Source organism: Camelina sativa, chromosome 7 (assembly GCF_000633955.1).
Source record: "Camelina sativa cultivar DH55 chromosome 7, Cs, whole genome shotgun sequence".
NCBI classification, from domain to species: Eukaryota; Viridiplantae; Streptophyta; class Magnoliopsida; order Brassicales; family Brassicaceae; genus Camelina; species Camelina sativa.
The window spans coordinates 12,357,628-12,372,457 of record NC_025691.1 but is presented as its reverse complement, the minus strand read 5'-3'; the positions used below and the strand labels follow the sequence as shown (position 1 = coordinate 12,372,457).

General features: G+C 33.6%; 3 protein-coding genes across 7 annotated transcripts; all 3 read right to left on the bottom strand.

The window, feature by feature from the left end:
• On the bottom strand, window positions 3,975-5,060 carry LOC109125630 (defensin-like protein 18). Its single transcript, XM_019227638.1, has 2 exons — window positions 4,343-5,060; window positions 3,975-4,254 (listed from the first exon to the last, which is right to left on the bottom strand). The coding sequence occupies exons 1-2, from the start codon at window positions 4,404-4,406 to the stop codon at window positions 4,076-4,078; spliced, it is 243 nt and encodes an 80-aa protein (XP_019083183.1). The 5' UTR covers window positions 4,407-5,060; the 3' UTR covers window positions 3,975-4,075.
• Window positions 4,132-6,624, bottom strand: LOC104701016 (F-box protein At1g55000-like). 5 transcript variants are annotated; one of them, XM_010416639.2, is made up of 3 exons: window positions 6,219-6,624; window positions 5,603-6,026; window positions 4,132-4,254 (listed from the first exon to the last, which is right to left on the bottom strand). In XM_010416639.2, the coding sequence occupies exons 1-2, from the start codon at window positions 6,498-6,500 to the stop codon at window positions 5,643-5,645; spliced, it is 666 nt and encodes a 221-aa protein (XP_010414941.1). In that variant the 5' UTR covers window positions 6,501-6,624; the 3' UTR covers window positions 4,132-4,254; window positions 5,603-5,642. The 5 variants fall into 5 exon arrangements, with proteins under 5 accessions (XP_010414941.1, XP_010414939.1, XP_010414940.1 ...); XM_010416637.2 differs by lacking the exon at window positions 4,132-4,254 and adding an exon at window positions 5,198-5,517; XM_010416638.2 differs by lacking the exon at window positions 4,132-4,254 and adding an exon at window positions 5,198-5,509.
• LOC104701015 (protein AUXIN RESPONSE 4) lies at window positions 12,139-14,348 on the bottom strand. The gene is made up of 2 exons (XM_010416634.2): window positions 13,101-14,348; window positions 12,139-12,533 (listed from the first exon to the last, which is right to left on the bottom strand). The coding sequence occupies exons 1-2, from the start codon at window positions 14,295-14,297 to the stop codon at window positions 12,315-12,317; spliced, it is 1,416 nt and encodes a 471-aa protein (XP_010414936.1). The 5' UTR covers window positions 14,298-14,348; the 3' UTR covers window positions 12,139-12,314.

The window sequence follows — 14,830 nt, the reverse complement described above, 5'->3', positions numbered from 1 at the left end:
TAAAATTAACAATCAAAATACAATTATACAATTTTAAATACTAAACAAAGTAAACAAAATAAACAAACAAATACAACTTAAAAATTTTAAAAATTAGTTACAAATAACTTATGATACAAAATATGTAGGTTAGTGATTTGTGTTAATATCATTGTTATATCGAAGATAGAAATTCACAAACTTTAAACAAAATTTCTCTAAAATTATAAGATTTGATTATACGTATAGGTGAATATAGAGTTACATATCCTACCAAACAATCAGCATCACTAATTAACCATACATGTAAAATACTAATTGCAAAACCATTACATTTCTTCCATCTGATTGTTTCATTTTCTATTTCTCAAAAAAAAAAAAAGCGTCCATTTGAGCAACCACATAACAAAAAACTAAAATTTTCGGATTAATTTTTTTTTCATAACAAAATTAAGGGAACAAATTATTTATTTTCCTCTTTTCTCTCCCAAGCACAAATATCGAGACAACCCTACCTGTTCAAATCTCCGACATCAGTGAAGCCCAGGCTCGCCGACGTTGGGAGATTTCTTATGTTGCCCCTCTCTGCTGCACGTCCTCTCCTTTTAATTGCTTTTTTTTAAAACCTTTTTCCCTATTTTTCTAAGCTTTTGTAATATTTCTCAACCTAATATATCAATTCCAAATCCGGGCAAATCCTCTATCCACAGGTGGAGCAGGCTTCCGACGAATCTCTTTTTCCTATTTATGTACAAGCCGCAGATCTGAAGTGTACTATTCTACTCAAATCACGGTTCGAAATTTCGCGTTCACCTGAAAACTTCACCTTGGCATCGTTGATGGCGGGAGAGCTTCTGCTTGTACCATGATCTGCACTTCATCGGGGGAAGAAGTTGACGGCGCACAGTGAGAAAATTTTCAGGGCCACAGTTTTCTTATCTATTTGGACCTTCGCTTCAGCCTCACTCCATCGTCAGAGCTTGGCAGGGTTGAATTTGTTTCTTTCGGAGATGTATGTTACATCGTAAATCTTGTTAAGTCATCCAACCATCCGTCGCATACTGAGATTCTTGTGGCTACCAAGAGAAAACCAAAAAAATTTCTTGGTGGACCTAAGTTATGAAGTCGGCGGCCGACTGTCGGCCCAATAAAAATTTTCCACTCTCAGCCCATTTTGCAAAAACCAGGTTCGCTCACTTTGCTTATCTGCCAAACTCTAGCTTTTATCTAGGTCAAGATCGTGATTATGTTCTCTTAGGCCTAAGACTCCTTTCGAGAAATAAACCGATTCGACTGCTAGGTTTGCTCAACCAGATAATTAGACCATTGGTATCTGCTCTTTTTGTGATAATCACCTCTGCTTCCATGGTTCCGAAGTGCATTGCCATGTCAGGTCTAAACTTCTATTGCCATCAGCTTGACAACGATTATGGTAGACCCTTAGCCAATAGTCACCCTTTGTTCAATACTAGCTTGCGACTTCAGCCACCATCCAAGGACCATAAATCCTATCTGCATTGTTGTTCCGACATCTCTAGAAACCACTGGCGGAGCCAAAAAAAATTTTAGTGGGATCCAAATAAAATTTTTCTTAAAAGGATCAAAATGTAAACTTTAGAGGATTAAAATAAAAATTTTCTTTTAAATGAGGGTAAAAATACAATTTTCGGAAGGTCAAATGAGAAATTTAGTCTAAAATGTGGTAAAAATGCAAAATTTGTAAGGATCAAGATCGTGATTATGTTCTTTCCTCTCTTCTTTTCTCTCGAAAGCGGTTAAACTCGCTTAATAACAACAAAACTTTCTTTTAAACACGACTTCAGGTTTCCTAGCCCAAAACACAGCGTTTAACTTAAACTCAAAACGCACAAAAACAACCTTGCATCAATTGACACCATTTTTGCATCGGTCGATGCACATCCCAAACCGGGATTTCGGTTCGCGGATGTTACAGAGAGGCTCTACTTGTTATGTTACGGCTTGACATCTATAGTTGGCGCATCCTCCACTAGCTTCTTTAGTGAGTTTATTTGCTCCCAACCACATGAAATTTCAGGCAATGGTACTTGCACTATCTCAAGTAGCTTTGCTCGCACCGGTGAGACGCTTAGCCAACGAGCAACGGTGAGACGCTTAGCCATGCCGGCATTATCAATGTCACCTAGTCTGTGTTGGGCAGGGACCATCTCGTATTCCATTGAGTTTCTCGTGGATGATTTATCAACACACATTGATTTCTCATGTGCCATTGGCTTCTCTGCTTGTGACTCAAAACTCTCTTGGATTAATTGTCGATCTTTGTATGGTAGTGGGGAATGACTTTATTTGCTTTTACTTCTAAACTTTGGAGCTTTATCTCCTCCTCTTTGTACTTCACTGTGTGGTAATGAAATCAAGTTTTTGAAAAAAAAACAAAATTAAAGGCACATAAATTTTCAATATTATCATTTTTAATACCACTTAATAAAAAATTGATATACAACTGACAGAGAAAGATAAAAAGATTGAACCATACCTAAAATCTCTATTTCTGGAGCCGATTCTAAAAATAAAATGACATTTGTTGCTTTTTTAATGGCTACATATAATAAAAGAAAATAAACTATATATACAGTAAAAATAATACATTTTCAGTTTTTCTATAATTTTTTTTTTCAAGCATCAATGAAGCTGGTCTAACAACTGGAAATTTTTCATGTTTCGGTTTGCTATTATTGTGTTCGATTAATTGCGGGCCTGATATCAGCTCGTGGGGGAGTTGATCGTCGTTAGATTGCAAGGTTCAAAACAGTACAACTGTACAAGTGTTATAGCTGAATATGTATATTCATTATGTATTCTTTTTAATTGTCTTGAATTGAATCTCATGATCATGTTCGTATCCTCCAATAGATTTGTACTAATATATTATATAGATGATTCTCTCATATATATATATGAGTTGACAAAACAAAATAAAAGAAATTATCATTTCGAAATGGTTCCTGCAAATAAAAGACAACAAAAAAATATATATATGAGAAAGTGTAATTTGTGCTGATATCTTTACACGTACCTGAATGGAAAGATATTGACGTGCACTACAACACGGTATGAATTCATCCTTATTAGAGGGTGGGTATTTTGATTTTGGTTAGTTTGGTTTGGTTTGTGTTAGGGTCGGTTTATGTTTAATTCGCTTTGGTTTTACTTTGGTTCAGTTTTAATTCGATTTAAAAATTAGTTAATGTAACAAAATAAAATTTATTGTGGTTTGGTTATAGGTATAAACTAAGCAACAAATTGTAAGTGAATTAATAAAATAAATTAGCAAAGCTAAAAAAACTTTACCATATAAAAATAAAATATCTAATGTTAAATATAATTAAATCTATTTTAATATTTAGTTAATTTTATTAGAAAAGTAAAAATAAAGTAAAATAGAAACCAAATGTAAGTTGTACTAAGTAAGATCATATATTTACAATTTTATTAATATTATTAATTAATAAATACACTTGGTTTTTGGTTCGATTTGGTTTAAAACCGTACCGAACCGAACCGTTTTGATTGAGAAAATAAATAACCGAATGGTTAGAGTGTAGGATTGAATTTGGTTTGGTTTGGTTTGGTTTAAATGCCTACCCCTAATTAGAGCAGCCACTGAACCAGTTAGAGATAGAGAACACGATGATACATATGGTTATTTTAAAACGAATGCTAACAACATCATTTTCTCTTGCTATCGTGTTAAGAGTACCATTTCTTAAATATTCATAACATGAAATATGTTATTATCCGATATAAAGGAATTTTTTTGTGACAAAGTAGAATACTGAGAAAACTAACTTATCATGCTTTATGGCCTCAGAACATCTTCAAGTTATAATGCACATATATAACTTATTAATTTTTGTTTTTAATATTAATTAAAACTAAATATTTCTTGTATATTTTTTTGGGTCAAAGCCACTGGTTATGATATAGAGATCCACAAGCTGGAGATCCATGTCATATGTTAAATGGTAGACGTAGGTATATTATTCCATGGAATGTCGCAGAATTATTTTATGTAAAATAAACACACAAGCAAGCAACGAATAGCTTTTGGTATATATTAGCAAGCGAAGAAGCAGAAACATCCTCTGTACCACGGGTAGCCACCAGCGCAGTTTCCATCTACTCCTATATCATTGTTAATGCAATGATCCCTGCACTGACCATCGTTTACACAACGCCTTGACCATGTCTCACTTTCCCTATTGCAAAGCGCCACCTTCACAATTGTAGGTGCTTCTGCGTATAAATGTGTGAAAGATTAATTATATAAATGAAAGGAACAAATCTTGAATAACATTCTCAAGGCATATGATAAGGCACTCACCAAAATCAGCAAATAGAACAAGAGCAACAAAGATAAGGATAATGGTTGTAAAAAACTTAGCCATGACTAAGACTATACTTAGATGTAATTCGCATAATATATTAGATTGTGGGCTTCCAACTCAAAACCAATTGGCAATGAGTGGAGAGACCCATATCTTATATATACCACTTAAGATCTTACTCAACTTCCAATGTTGGATATTGTATCCTTAATATAATACCGACCTCTATTTATAATAAAATGATAGTGAGGTGTCAATTAGGCAAGTAGTTAATAATAGTTGATACCTACCTGCATACCTCTTGATGTTCATTAGGGAGACTGGTTTGGCATGAGCTAGTACTACAATGTTCATTAGGGAGACTGGTTTGGCTTGAGCTAGTACTACAATGTTCATTAGGGAGACTGGTTTGGCTTGAGCTAGTATTAAAATGTTCACTAGGGAGACTGGTTTGGCTTGAGCTAGTATTAAAATGTTCACTAGGGAGACTGGTTTGGCTTGAGCTAGTACTATAATATTCACTAGGGAGACTGGTTTGGCTCGAGCTAGTGTACTACAATGTTCATTGGTTCCGAATCATATTACTGCTTTTAATTTTGATAAATCGTATTTCTTTCAAATTCTCTGCTCTTACATTTTAACGACTGGGAAACACATGCTAATTTGGTCCATAATAACATCATCATATGTCTCTCTTACAATTTGGAAGATAGTGGTCCATCCGTCCATGCCATAACATAGTGCTTCTAGTTTGAAACTAATGTGATGATAATTAAAAACTGTGAAATGATCTATACTTCAATAATTATTAAACCTAACTATGGATTACATTCATAACTCAAGACGGAATCAATAATAACACATAACATTAATCACACCATGACCATGGAAGAACAACTTTGTAGATTTATTAAGTATGCTTATACTAAAACAACAGGGTTTGATGTACATTTCTTATCGGGAAGGCAACAGGGTTTGAGAGATTTGAAATTGATCTCGGTCACCGAACCACCAAATGAACAACAACAAGCAAGGAAGATAAGAGACTTTGCCAGGGTAGCCACACCCCATAACTCTTATATACTGGAGCTAATTACATTCTAATTCATGAATCATACTCCTGATAAGATACTTTCTCACCCTGCAAGAGAATAAATCCCATACTAATAATCTATTGTATATTAGTTTATGTATACTTGGAAACATTAAACAAGATGGCACGCTATATGTCATATACATTATAAACACTCATTTACCTTTTGGATCAGACATCCATGAGCTTAAAATTGCGAAAGCTTAGTTGAGACCAGCCTGCCTCTCCCACCTGAGATCAGCCGAGAACTCGGACAATGCGGATCTGGGATCTCCTTCAGCGATAGCCAAGTAGTACAGAGCAGTTCCATCGTCGACTTGCATGCTTCTCCTTAGAGACTCAATCAGCCTTCGCTTTCCATCAGCTGATAAGTTGGACAGTTGATTCATACCAGATACATCTTGTTCTCTCTTTGGTGCACCTTCGAGGTAAAGCACAGCTACTTCGCGTTTGGCATGTTTGTCTACCTCTACGTAGCAAGTGGTTTTTGCAAGAATCTCGGGATTGCTTATCGGGATAAGCAGTCTGTCTCTTGAGTAAATCCCATGGTCGCTCATCATATTGTTTAGCCTCTTTATGTCCATAACCTAAACATATGTAATACTCAAACTAGTCAAGCTCATGGATTTGGATTCAATTTTAGCTTACACAAACTTAGATTCTTAAGTTTCAGATTCAACATAGTCTCAATTTATATATCTGGATTCAAGAACAACATTTCCAAAGGAACACAGAATTGAGAAATCGAAGAAATCGAAAGAGGTAATTGGATTCGTTACCTGAACGGAGTATTTGACGGCGAGGCTAGTGACACTATCACCACGACGAATCCGATGAGAAATTGCAAATTTCCAGATTCCGTTGTCTCTCCAGAACGAACCAGAAGCTGGTCTTCCAACGAGTTCTTTGATCCGCCACGGAGATGTGAAAGCAGATACCACCAGATCGTCCTCTGTGGCTACAGAGTTCCAAACCTTACAGACGCAGCTCGCACGCGCTAGATCGGCGACGGTAAGCCTCTGGAATATAAGGATTAGTGTGTCACGGCATGAAAGCGCCATCAGAAGTGAGGGCGAGATTGTGTTTGATTGATTGATCGGCGGTGTTGGTTTGATCGCCGCAGAAGCAGCTCATCCACAGCCTTTTAATACAGTATAAAGAAAACTAGNTTTTTTTTTTTTTTTTTTTTTTTTTTTTTTTTTTTTTTTTTTTTTTTTTTTTGTCAACAAATGATGTCCACGAGATACTTTCTACAGTATATGATTTAAATTGTGATATTACATGAATGTAAAAGCATAATTAAATAAATTGTGAAAAAGTATAATTACATAAATTGTTAAAAAGCATAATTCTATAAAAAAATGTAGTTTATTATTTTTGAAAATTATCTTATCAAAGTAAATATAGCCTAAACTTCGATTTCGATCTATATGTTTCCGAAAAAAAAATTTGGACTCCATCTAATTTGATATGATATTCTCAAAGAGAAACAGTTGATCAGATAGTTATTGCATTTTTCATATATTATTTGCGAGATAAATTAAATAAAATTTATTAGTTATAAATTGTAACGTGTTTTTAAAGGTTTAAAAAATAAAAGAAACAAATCTGTCAATAAAATTAAAACAATATTAATTGATAAGAATATTTTATTTTGTTGGGAGATCTAATTAAAAAATAATCAAGATAAAAGTGGAAAGAACTACGAAAAATTATAAATTATTTTAAAGACAGTTGTATCATTTATTATTTTAATATTTTAACTATTTTTATATTATATTCATGTAATTGTAATGCACCGACCGGTACCTTTTAGTAGACTCCATGTCCAATCCCAGTCCATGGACCCACCTTCCTTAATGGACTTTATGTCCTCTCATTAGGCCCGTAAGCCCATCCATATCCGACGGCCGGTTTGTTATGTCTGGGAGGCTTTAAAGACTTGTTACCATCCTTACAAATCGCCACATGATATTTTCTTGTGTTTTGTCCTAATTCGCACAGTTCTGACAGTCACTTTCCGGAATGTCACTCATCCTAAGACTACTCCAGCATAAGCATGCTTAACTATGGAATTCTCTCGGGACCCTTAAACGAAAATATAAGTATACTTTCGTGATATAGGTGGCCAAATCAATTATTTTAAACCTCTCTGGAAGTCTCTGAAACCAGAGTGTTACATGTATTAAGTAAATATTAAAGATATTTTTCTGAAACATATTTTACTATATCTTTAATGTTACGATCATTTATGGGAAGATAACACAACATTATTATAAGCATTTTTTATGGTTCAAAACATATTATTATGATCATATACTTCAAAAGAATGACTTTTAGAAGCGGTTTTTAAGTGCGAAAGAAACATGTTCCACAATGTGATCATTTCTAGTGCACCAGATGTCCATCAACTTAGAAAGCTAAGAAGGTTCATGCTGTATAAAAGAGGTGGTTAAATATTGACATTAAATTTGTGAATCAATTCATTAATTAATTGATATGGTCAAATGAGTAAACTTGTCCTTCAAATTTATGATTTGATTATGCAAGTTATTTTGTGAGTTAATTGTTGGCCCACTACCTGAAGAAGGGGAACACGTGCTATCATCGTGTTGAACTACTATGCGGAAGCGTGAAACCGGAAACGTACCTTCACCGGTTCAGTGACGAATATGCCATGAATCGTTTGAGAATTAATGCAGAGATCGGGGTTGAAATCACAGATGGAAATCAACCATAAACCACCATTCAAGTGCTCTCTCTGTTGATCTCTCGAAGCTTTCTCTCTCTAGAACGTTTTACTCTCTCTCTTTCTATGTCAATGGACAAAAGTGTTGTCCAAGTTATTTTATGTCTCTGTGCGATCTTACTTTTATAGTAAATTAAGAGACTTCACGAACAGACTTCACAAACAGTCACAAACAAGTTTGGTCTGCCAATTTTAGGTTTGTACCATATCGATGATGCCTTGCTGGATACCTGGTCGTTCTTTTTTTTTTTTTTTTTGTATCAACGTTCTGTTTTAATAGTATAGTTCTGATAGTATAGCTTCTGATGTGATCTAATTTATTTATAAGTAAATATAAACCTTAACTATTCTTTTATAAACCGAAATATAATTTTATATAACTATAAAATATAAATTATAACCACTTTTTTATAAATCAAAACTGACATATAATTTTTTAGTTGTAAAATGTAAACCCTAATTAACAATTCTATTGTAACTCCAAACCAACATATGATTTCTTTTAATTGTAAAATTTAAACCCTAAATACTTTTTAAAAAACCTAAACCTATATATATATATATATATCTATTTGTTTAATTGTAAAAACAAAACTCAAACTTTTATTCAAACTTATACTTAAACTCATTAATAAATAGTCTAATAACCTTGTTTCTTCAGTTATTTTTTTTTTAATTTTGATTTATTTTTAAATATAATATTATATGGCAAATTTTGATTGACTATTAAAAAAGAGTGAATGAGAAGGTTCTCCCACCCCTAAACGGAAGGATTTTTCGCATTACAATTATAATGGTCAACTGATCCCGTGTTAAACATTATTGCTCTATGAGGAAATCTTTTTCTTCATCATAGGATGTGGTGGACGAAAACGGCTTCCACCTGGTGTGTTGGGACCTGTTTTTGGATAGTCCATCAGGCTCTCACTACTCTCTTCAACCTATAGTTTATCAAATAATAATAATAATAATAATAATAATAATAATAATAATAATAATAATAATAATAATAAAAATAATAAATGACAACAATAATTATGATTAGCTGATATATATGGAAAGTAAAAACGTGTTTTATTGTAATGCTTACCTTGTCTGAGGAATGTTGATAGATAGAACTAGAAGTGACAGTAACACCATTATCTGTTTTAAACCCTAAGAAACAAAATATACAAGATGTATTCTTAAACATTGGTCTTATTAATAAAAGGTGTATCACTGGCGGATCTAGGAAAAAGAATAAAATGAAAAACATGTAGACACTATGATATTATATGGGGCACTTTTTTCAAATGAGCGAGGTGAAATTACTAATTAGTAATCAATTGAAAAATTCTTAAATTGAGTGTCGGGCCCGTGTCCTAACTCCTCCTAATGTAGATCTGCTATGACAAAAAAAAAACATATTGCTCTCCTATATAAAAAAAAATTTGGTCAACAAGTGGACTACAACACACGGGCTCATTAGTCAAATTCCTACATTCAGAGAAGTGAGATTTGATCTCTAGTGTGATGGTATCTTGTGCATTAAAAACTTATCATTGGTCACTGTACTAAGGTCACTTCACCTCTTTATATAATTTTATATCTAATGTTTAAGATTTTCATATATACAAGAATGTAAAGAATTTATTTAAAAAAAAACATAAATTATTATCTACATAAACATTATTTAACCAATGAAAAAATAAACTGAAATATACAATTTATGAAATATAAATAATTCATTACTTTTAAATTAAAAATATAGAAGATCACTATAATAAAATACTTTTTTTTTGGCTAAAACATCTTATCGTAAGGAATATTAAGCTTCAGGTCATTAGGTGTGAAATTCTTAAGAATAAGACAATGTCTTGGCTATTAATCCTTACTACTATGTAAACAAATATTTTTTGAAAATCAAATAACAACTTTTGACATTTCTAAACTGTTATTCTTTAAACTTAACCAATGTGTTATATAATTCATTAGCGATTTTATTAATTTAACTTGTGATTTACCCGAAGAACACAGTGAAAACATGAGCACGAGCGAGAAGAAAACCACCAACTTCATCCTTGTAGATACTATAAGTCTATAATCGGGTTTGAACATTTGGAGGAATAATCAAAATGAATAAAAATTTGCCAAGGGGCTTCCACCAAGAAAAGATGTTTTATGATGGTGATATTGATCTCCAATTTATAGCCTCTCATGAACCAATAAACATCTTCGACCATGTGTCACGTAAAAAAGGTAACTTAATAAAAAAATCCTTGGAAAATTATTTGAAAATTTTTTGATATAGAAAAAATTGTATTTATAGTACATACTAAGTAGTTAAGGCAACAAAATACTAAAGTTTAAAAATTAAGGCAACAAAATATTAGTACGTACTATAAATATAAATATTAGTAGCTAGGTACTATATTTATAGTAAGAAATCAAAAAATTAAGGCAACAAAATAATAACGTTTAAAGTTTAAATATGATAATTTATATAAATAGAAAAGTTGAGTTTTATTGTTATTATTATTATTATTATTATTATTATTATTATTATTATTATTATTATTATTATTATTATTATTATTATTATTAAATCCAATGTAAATTATTTGATAAACAATATTAGTGAATTGTGCTTACGTGTTGTGCTCACATCACTTCTCACAAATTATAACCTTTAATTAATTTGGTTAAATATTAAGGTAATGTCATTAGTTTAAATCTAATCTTCTACATCGTTTAAAGATATTTAAAACATAATTTCATTTTTAATCTATAGAAACAAAATATTAGATTGAATCCACCACTATCGAAGCCAAAATATTCCGACACAAGCCTCGAAAACACAGGGTTAGATGATGATTTTCATAATTTCATTCAGAATTTAGATTAACTAGTTGATGATTTCCATAATTTCATTCAGAATTAAGATTATTTATTAGTTGATTGTAACGCCAAAGCATCAACATGAAATGAAAACGTACATAGGCATTTAATAATAAGATGTACAGTATTAATATGGCCGATGAGGTAGAAATAGGCATCTTAATTACGGCTAAAGTCCGCGGGCTGGCCCGGCCCGACCTTGAAAAACACTGGGCTCAGGCTTAAATATATATGTCCAAAAAAAATTGAGCTTTTTAGGCTCAGCCCGTTTGGGCAATAGGGTTTTTCGGGCTTAGTCCGACCGGGTTTGGACTACCAGCCCAAAAAGTCTTTTAACAAATATATTTTTACGTTTTTGTTAACATTTTTGTTTGATTGCAATATTTGATTAATAATTTATTGTAAGTAAAGTTGTAAACTCTAATCCTAGTTTTCATATTTACTTAATTGCCATACTTAATACTTTTAAATTTTTTTATCTATGATGTTTTATATGAATTATATATTGGTTTATTTGGTTAAAGTGTCAAAATTTTATTTAGTTTTAAACTTTTTCTATTAAATTAAGTTGGTTGTAGTGAATATAGATGAGTTATTAAATTTTTGATTGATTTGTTTTATATTACATCTTCAAACACTACTTTTTAAGGCTTGAATTTCTGATCGGTAAGATAAGCCCGAAAAACCCTGTAGCCCTGTTAGGACCGGGCTCGGGCTTTAAAATATAGGCTCGGAAATATTTTGGGCAGGGCCGGGCCGGGCTCAAACATATGCGGGCTTTACGGGTTTCAGGCCGGACCGGACCGGACCAGCTGATTGACACCCCTAGGTAGAAATAGGCCAAAACATCGACAACTAATTTGTGCACCATAACCAAATAACATATACACGTTGCGGGCGATCGTTCCTAATTTGGTTTGTTTGTGTTTTGTATGTTTACATTTATTGTGTAAAGCAAGTTAATGTATATGTGTGCGTGAGACTTGACACTTTCAAAAGATACATTTAGTGAGCCGTGGCCGTAAGCTTATCACTAATCGGAACGACCCATAGGCATAAGAACTCTAGAAGTAAAAAAAATGTAAGAGAAATTTTCTATTGAAATTTGTTCGACTTACAAAAAAACACACAGATTCATATTTTGTAGTATTTAAACCAAAAAAAAAAAAAAAAACGTCTCAGAATAGTCTTAAAACTTACATGGTATAATAATAACTAGCAACAAGAACTCGAAAGGCATATCAACTTATCAAGTAGTCATTTCTTCACCAAGACCGTAAGCATCCGTGTAACCAACATGTGCATGCCCGTGGCCATGATGATGGTCATGGTCACCACCAGCCTTTGCTTCTTCTAACAGTTTCTGTACTTTCTCCGGGATAGGTTCTTCAGTAACCCTTCTGGTGGATCTTGGGAGCTGAGAGACAAATTCAGAAATGTAATCTGCAAGCTCGCCGGATTTACTTACCTGCATCATCAGAATGACCACAAGTTTTAAGGACTCAAACTCGAAAAAATCACTACGGAAACCAATATTGAGTTAGTGTGAATACTCTCAGATATATACCCTTCAGTGATATAAGTGCCAGTAAGAACTCTACATCTAATCGAACACGTCGCAATTTAAGATTAATGTGCCATTTTTATTTTAAAACTAAAAAAGTCAACCAGTGTATTGGATGAACGTAAAACTCACAAGTTTGTGTTCTTCAAACAAGTCAAGCAACACTATAAGACAGGCTATAGAGCTAAAGATGCTCTGCTCCTATCGGACTAGAGAGCAGGATGGTAAAGATCCAAACCACTGGTAAAAAGAAGTATGTACAAGACCAAGATAACAATCAAATTTGAACAATCTCAACTATAGTTGGTTACGACACTCTGAATTTTTAAATTGGATATGGTTATAACCTTACTCATTACATACTAGAGATTGATTCGGTAGAACTTTTTATTTTAGTATAAACACAAAACCTTCTGCTTTGACAAATTCAAAAAAGCTGAAGTAACTTTAAAAGTCCAAAGAATCTCTAACCTGAGGCCACCGGCTCCCTGAGTGTGTGGCAAACTTTGCTTTAGGAAGAGCCTTAGCTACACATTGCCCCTCCTCGCTCCATTCTTTAGACCCTTCTCTAGACCAAATCACTTGCATCGGGATACCACTGATCCCATCTGAATTTCCCCATTGTCCAATGTCAAAGCTATGGTTCAACTTCTTTAACGAAGCAACAACAGCTTCCCTCCCATTTCTTCCCTCTAAAAGTATCCTATGAGCTTCAATTTGCGATAAAGTCATCTCCTTTGAGCACCTGAAACTCACTAGCTTCTGAAAACCAAACGAAAACCCTAACAAAACCTCTCGAACCCCTGGTACATTCAAAACCCACAACGGCAAAGCTGGACTGATACTAGAGTCAATTAGAGTTATACTTCGAACACTCGGGTAATTCTCAGAAACCCAATTAGAAGCCAACCCTAAAGCTGAATCATGAAGAACCAAATGCACAGGAGCTAAACCCAAAGTATCAATCACTTGACCTAAAACTCTAGATGTTTCTTGACTCCCTAGTTCAATAGCTTTCAAGCTTCTCCTTTTCGAATTCTGAAGCTTTATAATCTCCTCATAAGGCAAATCTCCAGTTTCAACCATCTGATCAAACGCCCAAAACACACCTTTCTCTTGGATCAAACCATAAACTTCCTTAACTCTAGCCACAAACCCAATCTCTCTATCTCCACCTATCACTACCATTGACTTATCAGAGAACCCATTCCCAGGCAAATCAATAGCAACACCATGAATCCCTTTTGATCCAAGAGACTGAATCACTTCCTTAAAAGCAAACGAACTAAGACCTAACCCATGAACGATTACAACACTCTCTGTATGAACCGAACCTGATTCAGCTACAAAGACTTCGATTGGTGACTCGTCTGGGTTTACTTGGACTTTGATGGTTCGTCCATCTGAGTAATGTTGGCGAAGAGCTGGTGGGAGTGAGAGAAACCAAGATCTTGGATCGTTGTGAGATGAGAAGAGAGAGAGAGATGTGAAGATGATAGTGGCGAGTGAGAAGATGAGTGTAAAGTAGAACCAAAATGGGAAAGGGTTTTGAGATTGGGGTTTAGGGTTCTTCTTCATAGTCGATTCCGATTTCGAAAAGTCAGAGTCTTTCGGTGTAATTAGGGTTTTTGTACCTTCTTCTTCTTCTTCTTCTGTGATAATCGCCATTAGAAAGAAAAAAAGGAGAAAGCNGGGGGGGGGGGGGGAGTGTGAGAGAGAAAGATGATTCTTATAATAAAAGAGCAGACTTTACTGCAAAAGTGAAAAAGAGAAACATCATTCAAGGAGCGTGTTTAAAGATGACGTGACACAAACAAGAGGAACAAATTTTTGATTCCTTCTGTTGTGCTTTAAGCTTAATCTTGTTCATATTCTTTGCAATTGTTGTTGGGTATTGGTTATATTTCCAAATTTTTTTTCTGTTTGATTTTGATATTGATTTAGGGATTATTACTAACCTAACCATGAAATGCCAAAGATTTAAGAAAATAATAGAAAAAAAGATTTGCTCACTGCGAGGAACGAACTAATCTTTGATGATGGCCAATTCTCGTTAGGCGAGATCCTAACCAAAGCTAGTAATCAATGCAAGAGAAGCTGCCCAAACTGAGTTTCAAGGATTAAGCGGCGAAATAAAGACATCCAAAGTCCCAAGAGAAGAGACTATAATCTACTCCCTCCCTTTTAAAATATAAGTTATT

Coding starts and splice junctions, on each gene's coding strand:
- LOC104701016 (XM_010416639.2), bottom strand. CDS start 6,500: ATGGCGCTTTCATGCCGTGACACACTAATCCTTATATTCCAGAGGCTT. Junction 6,027..6,218: donor CCGTCAAATACTCCGTTCAG/GTAACGAATCCA, acceptor ACATATGTTTAG/GTTATGGACATAAAGAGGCT.
- LOC104701015 (XM_010416634.2), bottom strand. CDS start 14,297: ATGGCGATTATCACAGAAGAAGAAGAAGAAGAAGGTACAAAAACCCTA. Junction 12,534..13,100: donor CAGGGAGCCGGTGGCCTCAG/GTTAGAGATTCT, acceptor CTGATGATGCAG/GTAAGTAAATCCGGCGAGCT.
- LOC109125630 (XM_019227638.1), bottom strand. CDS start 4,406: ATGGCTAAGTTTTTTACAACCATTATCCTTATCTTTGTTGCTCTTGTT. Junction 4,255..4,342: donor TGTTCTATTTGCTGATTTTG/GTGAGTGCCTTA, acceptor ATTTATACGCAG/AAGCACCTACAATTGTGAAG.